At 37.8% G+C, this 8,023-nt stretch overlaps 1 protein-coding gene across 2 annotated transcripts; it reads left to right on the forward strand.

Moving 5' to 3' along the window:
* Positions 1-406: 406 nt before the first annotated feature.
* Positions 407-7,809, forward strand: EMF1 (embryonic flower 1 (EMF1)). 2 transcript variants are annotated; one of them, XM_011622263.3, is made up of 4 exons: positions 407-671; positions 1,751-1,907; positions 2,311-3,889; positions 5,778-7,809. In XM_011622263.3, the coding sequence occupies exons 2-4, from the start codon at positions 1,786-1,788 to the stop codon at positions 7,479-7,481; spliced, it is 3,405 nt and encodes a 1,134-aa protein (XP_011620565.1). In that variant the 5' UTR covers positions 407-671; positions 1,751-1,785; the 3' UTR covers positions 7,482-7,809. The 2 variants fall into 2 exon arrangements, with proteins under 2 accessions (XP_011620565.1, XP_088722808.1); XM_088866682.1 differs by lacking the exon at positions 407-671 and adding an exon at positions 696-841.
* The last annotated feature ends 214 nt before the right edge of the window (positions 7,810-8,023 follow it).

Here is an 8,023-nt window from a genome sequence, read left to right on the forward strand (position 1 = left end):
GAGTGAGTTGGACATAAGTAAAGGGCCAAAGAAAGGAATACTGAAAGAGAAGACAAGTGGCCCAAAATTAGGGTTTTCTCCATAGCTCAAGATAGCGAAATCCGGAACCTGATCCGGCTACTCCTGGTTTTATTAATCCCAGCCAAATAAATGAAAAAAAAGGCCAAAACTCATATTTTTCGCACTAATTGTTTTTTTGGTGGAATAATCAATTAAAATGGGTGGAATATAGAAAAAATGGTGCCCTGATCAGGCATTAATTAAAAAAGGACCTGCACAGAAATCATGTGACACGTTGCTTAAATTGATTCGTCTACGGATCTTTTTTTTTCTTTTTTTTCTTGTCTTTGCCGGGAAAGAAAACCATCCCAAAAAAAGCAAAAAAAGAATTTCAACTCTGTCTCTCTCTCTCTCTCTCTCTCTCTCTCTCTCTCCTCTTTCAAAACCCTAGAAAAACTAGGGTTTCGTTCAGCTCCATTTTTACGCTCGAGAATTCAGGCCATGTCCCGTCCTCTTCTCTCCTCAAACTCCCACTGTTCGATTCACCGTGAAATTAGCTTCCCATTGGTTGTGGACCTTCACGTCTTTCTTCGGGCGACTTTTCTGGCCGGAAATGAGGAGTTCCGGCGAAATTTGGATAGGATGCGAGAGGTTTGAATTTGGTGATTCAGGTGAGCGTTTTGGCATGATTTTTGTGGAATTTTTGGGTTAAATTTGTTCAATGAGTTGGCTTTATGATTCAGAAATGGAGCTTGATGGAATTCACCTGAAAATAGGCTGGCTTTTTATGTCAGTGAAGCTAGGGTTTGTTAGGACAGAGGCTTTACGGTCGAATTTCTTTGTACTTTTGCTCCTTCCACTGCGCTTTATTCTTTGCTTGTATGGTGCTTAGTCGATATTTTATGTGTGTTTTCGAAAATTAAGATTTGTGTTTGCATCTACATATAAGTAGTACGCGTTTGAATATTTAATGACTGTAAGATTTTGAGTTTTTTCCAGAGTAAACTAGGTTCATATTATTTGTGAGACTGTTGAATATTTGATGGATATGGTAATTTTGCTTTGTTTTATGGATGTTTGGGCTCAAAATTCATCTTCTATTTGTTCATGAAATGTTTGAATATTTGATTGCTATAGAAATAAAGCTTATTTTGATATCTTTTCTTGGAATTTTAATAGTTGGGTGCTATTTCTTATTATAGTTGGTTTATATTCTACCTTTTATAATTTTTGTTGTTAGGGTTTCAGTGAAACCCAGTTGCAGAATTGGTCACAACAGTCACTGATTTGTTACGACTTCATACTTCGGTGCCATAGCGAACACGCAATTTTCGGTTTTCCTGTAAACTGCTTTGGTAGATTAGTTAACTTTATGTTTTAGAGAACATATACTTTCAATATTTATTTATGGTTTTTGCGTGGTACATGCAAATATGGTTTACATTTTACAAATAGATTTATGATAATCTGTGCTTTATCATCTTTTTCAATCCTTAGATTTCTATGATGTAATCATACCAGGTCACTGCAAAATCACAAGGAAATGCTTGATGTTTGTTGTATTCTCCACTGACTTCTTATCCAGGGTTTACTATGTGTAGTAATCCTCACAAAGAAAGTCTGATTTATCCTATGATTTTATGGTATCGATTGAATATGAGGCATGTTATGTCTGAGTTGTAAGAAGATGGGCTGGGTTGACAAGTCATGCTATCTAACACTGACATGGTTTAGCAAATTTATTCTACAGTTTGCTATCAATGCTTGCACTATTGATCTGACAAGATGGGCGAGATTGGAACTTCAAATTTTAATCACTGTTGTGAAGGAAGCAAGCTTACTATTGCTGATAAAAGGTCTACTGATAGTGCAACAGTGGATCCCAAATGTGGGCATTTCTCTATCCGGTATGTCCTTTTTTTTTTTTTTCTTCTTTTGTTTTCTTATTAGAGATTCCCTCTGCAAATGTATAAGGATTAGTTATTCTACTGAGTCTTTGAAGTTTGAAATCAGTTGAAGAATATGGTTACTTTGATAAGTTCATGTGAGACTTTAATCACCAGTCACTGATGAATGTGTATCAGCCCCAAAGTTTCTTCATGGTTTCACTCTGTGATCTATTTTGTTCATGGAAGATAGTGTCTCTTAAAACTGTTCTTCTCTTTTTTATTTTGTCTATCAATGACTAAATATTTTCTGCAAAAAATTATTTCTTGTGTAAGCCTATAGGAAGATTAAGTATGATTTTTGAAACTCAGGATAATGAGGAAGGGGTTTATTCTGATCAACATTTCTCCATGTCTTGTATAGTGGATATGTCGCAGAGATTCGTAAACTGGATAGGAAGGTTAGTTGGCCATTTTGTGTACCCCAGAACCATGAAGAGTCTGAAGATTGTTTGCATTCGCTACCTCCCATGCGTGTTCCTCAATTTAAATGGTGGGGTTGTGGAAACTGTCTGCTTAAGGTCAACAGTGTCACAACTGTTACTGAAGGGGGTCAGATTCGAAACAGTGGCACTGATAATGGGAAGACCATCAGTGCAATGGTTGAACCAGCTATTCCTAGTCCTCATCTGGTTTATGGGCTTGCTCATAATTCTAAAGAGAGCTTTCTTGAAGGAAGACGAGTTAAAGAGGTTGCTAATGCCCCAGTGGATGGCTCTGCAAATCAACCTGCACTATGTAAACCCAATTTCAGCAAGGAAATGAAACAAGTCACAGTTGAACTTCAATCTGGCGAAGGCATCTCCAGGGATGGGACCTCACCATCTGAAACTTTTGTTAATAATGCATCTCTTCATTCTTCAACTGATATCTGCTTCTCTAATGGGGATTTTGGCTCTATAAATGAGAAAAGTGATGTGTTAGTGAGTGTAATATCTAATAACAATAATAAAGGGGCACTTTGCAAGAGAATTGGAGAATTTTCTGTAAAAAAATATAGGAATATGGTGGGGTTGGATATAAACAAGCCCGACTCTCATTTACCACCCTTTGGTAATTCAACTGCTTCCCAACATTCTTTAGATAAGAATAATGTCTCAGAAGTTGTAGCTGCTGAACCTATACGAAATTGCCCAAGCAAACATTCTGTGCAAGAATCGAGAAGTAATGAAGCCGAGCATGAGATTGTTTTGGGTAGAGGAATCCTTGCAGAAGTCAGTATGATCAGCACTTTTTCTGGAGACAAAGATTGTTTAAATCTCAGAAAAATAAATCCAGTCAAGCAAAAGGATGAAGATTCTGCAAACACAACAAAGGATTCTGGGGAAACCCCATTGAAAGTTTGCTGGAAAACTCCACTACTTCAACATGAGGGTTCGGTTGAAGGAATAATGATCTGTGGGAGAACTGAGAAAGTAGCCTGTAATGATTCTTTTGAAGAAATAAAAGAAACCCTGGACACCCAGGAAATGAGCTCCAATAAAGGAAATGATCCTGCATTTGCTTCTAATTCATATCCAATGAATGAGATGTTATCTGTGGGTGCAGATTCAACCGAGGAAAATATCTTCAAGAAAGGAAAATATTCAGGTGATTCTCTAAATCATGGCGATGATAGTGCAGGTCAGACCTTCATTGATGAAGAAAATTGTGATAGCCCATGCAGAATTGATGAGCATTATGCGAATGGATCTCTATGTAAGAGGAAAGCACCAAAGATGCGTTTGATTTCTGAAATTATGAAGTGTGACGCAATTAGTGCAGGAGCAAAAGGCTTGGATGCTGCAACTCTTGAATCTGAAGTGGAATTAAATTTGATGGATGGGTCAGATTTGGATCCTAAGGTCACTAGTACAGATAACAAGAAAAGCAATGGGACCAAGAAAAGGATTAGGACACGTCTTCTTGAAATTTACAGCTCTTCCTCACTGCAATTCGTAGAGGTATGGAATTTCTTTTATTCAGTAAACACTTTAAATTTATGGGGTTACTTCTCAACATTCACTTGAGATTAATGGCATGCTGTTTCTAAGATGTTGTTTGTATGGTTCTCCTTCTTAACATTCACTCTAGATGCATGCATTGTTGAAATACTGAGGGAGAAATTTTCAAAAATGAAAGCTTATGGTGACAAAACAGAATATGAGCCATATAAAATGTTGTAATGAATGGATTCATATGCTTGATAGCAAGAAACCTTTTTTATAATGAACAGAAATGCTTTTTTCTTCCTTTCTTATAATGAACAAAAATACTTTGAAATTAGAATATTTATACCATAATGTCGAAAAGAAGTGATGGTTGGCGTATCTTAAAACATTGTACTTATAAGAAGCTTCTAAATCCATGGCACTTGACTAGCCATCACAGTACACATGCCTAGATGAGCTTGGTTAAACCCATCCCTTCTACCAATTGAACTTAGAATATTTGTTACCAATTGAACTTAGAATATTTGTTACCAATTGAACTTAGAATATTTGTCACTATGTTATGTGGAGTATAGAAGTCATCAGAGGTCCATTTCTCCACATGGACGTCGTTATGACTTCTGTATTCAATGTTAAGAAATTGTTTCTATTAAAATACTTATTTTTAAGTTTGTCAGTCTCCACTTTTTCTAGTTTCAAGTTTTTCTAATTAATGTTAGGAAGGCCTCAGCCTCAGATATAGCAGAAGCCGTCAGCCAGATAATGTAAAATATATTGCTGCCTTGTTATGACCTCCCTATTGAATTTGCATTATTCCTCTATATTTGAGATTTTTTCTATTGTTTTCTCTAAAACAGCTCAGAACAAAGAGACATTTTGAGATTGTTATTCCTCTTAAGTGAGAACTTGACATGTCTCATGTCATTTCTTCACGTGGCAATATTTATGTCAGGGATGCCCAAGTTCAGGTGTTTGACATCCCTGTTCTATCTTAGAGATAACTAGTGTTTGCATCCGTTTTTATTAGGGTCAGTAGAGCAGAGTCCACTGGATTATGTTATATAGTACCCGAAGGCTGCCCCTCAAAGGACTTTCAGATGACAGAAAACTAACTGAAGTGGAGGCCAGAGGAGCATTTACCCAAATACAGTTAATCACATCTCTCTGTCAGTGGGAATAAATGGTGGATAAAGCTTGGAGTACCATATACCATAGTCCAAGTTTCTCCTGCTTTCTCCAGCTTAAAACACCATGAGCATGTCAGGAATCCTAGTCATTTCATTTGCATCTAAGGTTATTTATACACAATTAAAAGCAAGGGCTAAGGAGACCCAAGTTTAAATGCACAGGTTCTGAAAATGGATTCCAATACATTATTGATGATTCTAAGGTCACTTGAAACTGAACCAGACTGGTGGCATTTTAATTATCCTGCCCATTCTATTTGTTGTTATGACTGGACAGATACCATATTGCAACAAACTATGGTTATATGTCCTCCAGGGCTATATCCGCCATCCATAGACACTGATGGTTGGTTAGGACTAACTCTTGTGGATGTCATTGTAGGACCCACTACAGTCGACCATCAGTCTGACGTAATGGATGGGATGTAGCCGGGCTGAATTGTGCAACTCTAAGAAGCTTTCCGAACTAATTTGGAAATCTTCTCCTTTGATAAATTACTGTGAACAATCTTTTCTTCCTTGTTAATCATTTTCCATTAGGTGAATATCACCTCATTGGCACTTAAATTAGTTTTGTGAGTTCATGTACTAATTAGAAGGGTGTGACTGTGTGCTATTTTCCTCATCCTCATAAAATGCTTCTATAAAAATAATCTTTGAATGGGTAGAAGATGAATACAAATGAATTGACAGCAACATGAATTTCATCTCAGGAACCCCAAAACATGGCTGGTAAAAAGAGTTCTTCCATGAAGGGCGAGAAAAAGTCTAAAAAAAGGAAGCATGCACAAACAATTTCAGATGATATACCAATGGACATTGTCGAACTTATGGCAAGAAACCAACATGAAAGAGGCCTTCTTAATAGTGAAGGAGGTGGTGAGAGACAGAATCAGGCAAAACCAAATAGTGGAGAGAGGAAGGGTCCCAGCATAGCAGACCTTACCGAAGCCCTTAAAAACGATTTCACGGGTTTGTTACAGGAAGAGAACTCTTCGAAGCTTAAAAAGAAATCCATCAATGGCAAAAGTGGAAATCACAGTTCCACGAAAAAGGCAAAGAAAGGCCACAAAGATCCTGGTGCCTGCACTCTTTACAGTGAAAATAATAGCAGCCATTGCTTTTTGAACATTAACCCATCTCTCCATTTCTCCCCATCTACCTGTACTACTTCAATAATGTGCTGTGGAGATGAGCCCAGTAAAGAAATTCAGTTTCCTTTTACTGAATACACAGTGGAAAGCCAATGGACTCAATACAGCCAAGCTTCTTATGGGACCCCAATCTTTTCAAACAGTGTGACTACCGGGGTACAGACCGGTCAAAATGATGGTGCTGAGCCTTTAAGTAACACAAAAAATGGCACAAGTACATCTGAGAAACCTAAAATGAAGTTAAAGAAGATTTCCCGTCAAAACTCAGGAGTAAAGTCCATTAAACAAAGTAATCATTCTTGCCTTCACAAATGCAAAGAAATGGATGCCCTGAGAACTCAGAAGAGAGAGAAATACATTGATGATCCAAAGAAACTCAGCCCAAGAGACCTATACTTGAATGATTCTATCCCTGCGATGCATTTGCTCAGACTCATGGACCAGGGAATGTGCTCTAACATGCAAGAAGACAGGGCAGCCATGGATGGAAACCAAGGAAGCTTCTGCAACTTGCTTCAGTTATCTGAGAAGGGTCACAGGAGAGTCGAACCAGTACTTGGACCAGATGGTAGTTTGAGTAAGTACAATATATGTCCCATGGATTTCCATTGCTTGAACCAAAATTTACCTCTGGTTCCTGTGATCAGAGAGAATGGTTCCCCTAGTGGAGGGAATAGTAGAAGCAACAATCCTTTTAATTGGAGAGGCACCGATGGTTATAGAGATGGGATTTCCTTTGGGAACCTTGAAGAGAGATCAAAACCAACCATTCCTACTTCTCTCTACCTCGAATCACAACGAAAGGAGCAAGCCAGAAACACTGCAATGAACTGTTTGGCATTGCTTTCCATGAAAAACCCCAGTCATAAAGTAAAATCCTGTCTCAAAAATGGGTTCTCAGAAAAGAATCAGAAATCCCTTCCAGTCAATTATGGAGGGAAAAAAATCCAAACTTCTTCGGCTATGGGAACACCTGTAAATTATGAGCCGAAGACTCCAGCAGCATCCATTCATACACTCTTTGAGGTTAACAATAAAGCTAAAGAAAGGACAATTGATGCTGCGAAAAGCACTTGTAAAACTATTATATGTTCTGTTAACAGAAACCCAGCTGAAATTAACTCCAAAGAAGCCGAGAAATACATGGGTTATATCGAAGATTTTAGGTTCAGCAATCTCTCTCTCCCTAATGGAAGATTGAAGAGCACTTTGAGTCCTGAAGGAAGAAAGAGAAAGCGAACAGTGAAGCTTGCTGCGATATAAGGATGTTTGTAAACTTGGATTCCTTTCTTTGTGTGTTAGTGCAATACATTATCAGTAAATTATTCAAAAAAAGAGAAAAGAAGGTAAAAAAAATAGGTGGTTTTCTCAGTGTGTCTATATCTATGTAAGGGTTTTCAATCAATGCCATAAAAGATGGTTGTTTGTATTCACGCTTTCTTGGAAAAGGTGGAGTGGTGCTTCATTCATGTTCGAGTCGCAAGTTGGTTGCTTTTTCTTTCAGAAGTAATAATTTTTTTGACCAGAAAACCCTTTGTACTCAGTGTGTGGGAACAAGTTCCAGCCAACCAATAAGCATTTTCTAGTGAAAGAATGAAACTTACCGGCTCGGTTTTGGCTTCTTTCTGGACAAATGTTTCTTAGCTGTTCATTCTTTGTAGCCTTTATCGAAATGGAAAGTATAATCATTTTGATCAAGGGATGGTGTAGCATCTGCATAATGCAGATGCTTGAAAGGTGCACAAGGTGACACCCTTCAGTGGTTCAGATTGAATCTGGACCTATCAGAGGGCCACTAATTGACC

Source organism: Amborella trichopoda, chromosome 5 (genome assembly GCF_054954075.1).
Source record: "Amborella trichopoda isolate Santa Cruz 75 chromosome 5, AtrichopodaSantaCruz75HAP2 v2.0, whole genome shotgun sequence".
Taxonomy (NCBI): Eukaryota; Viridiplantae; Streptophyta; class Magnoliopsida; order Amborellales; family Amborellaceae; genus Amborella; species Amborella trichopoda.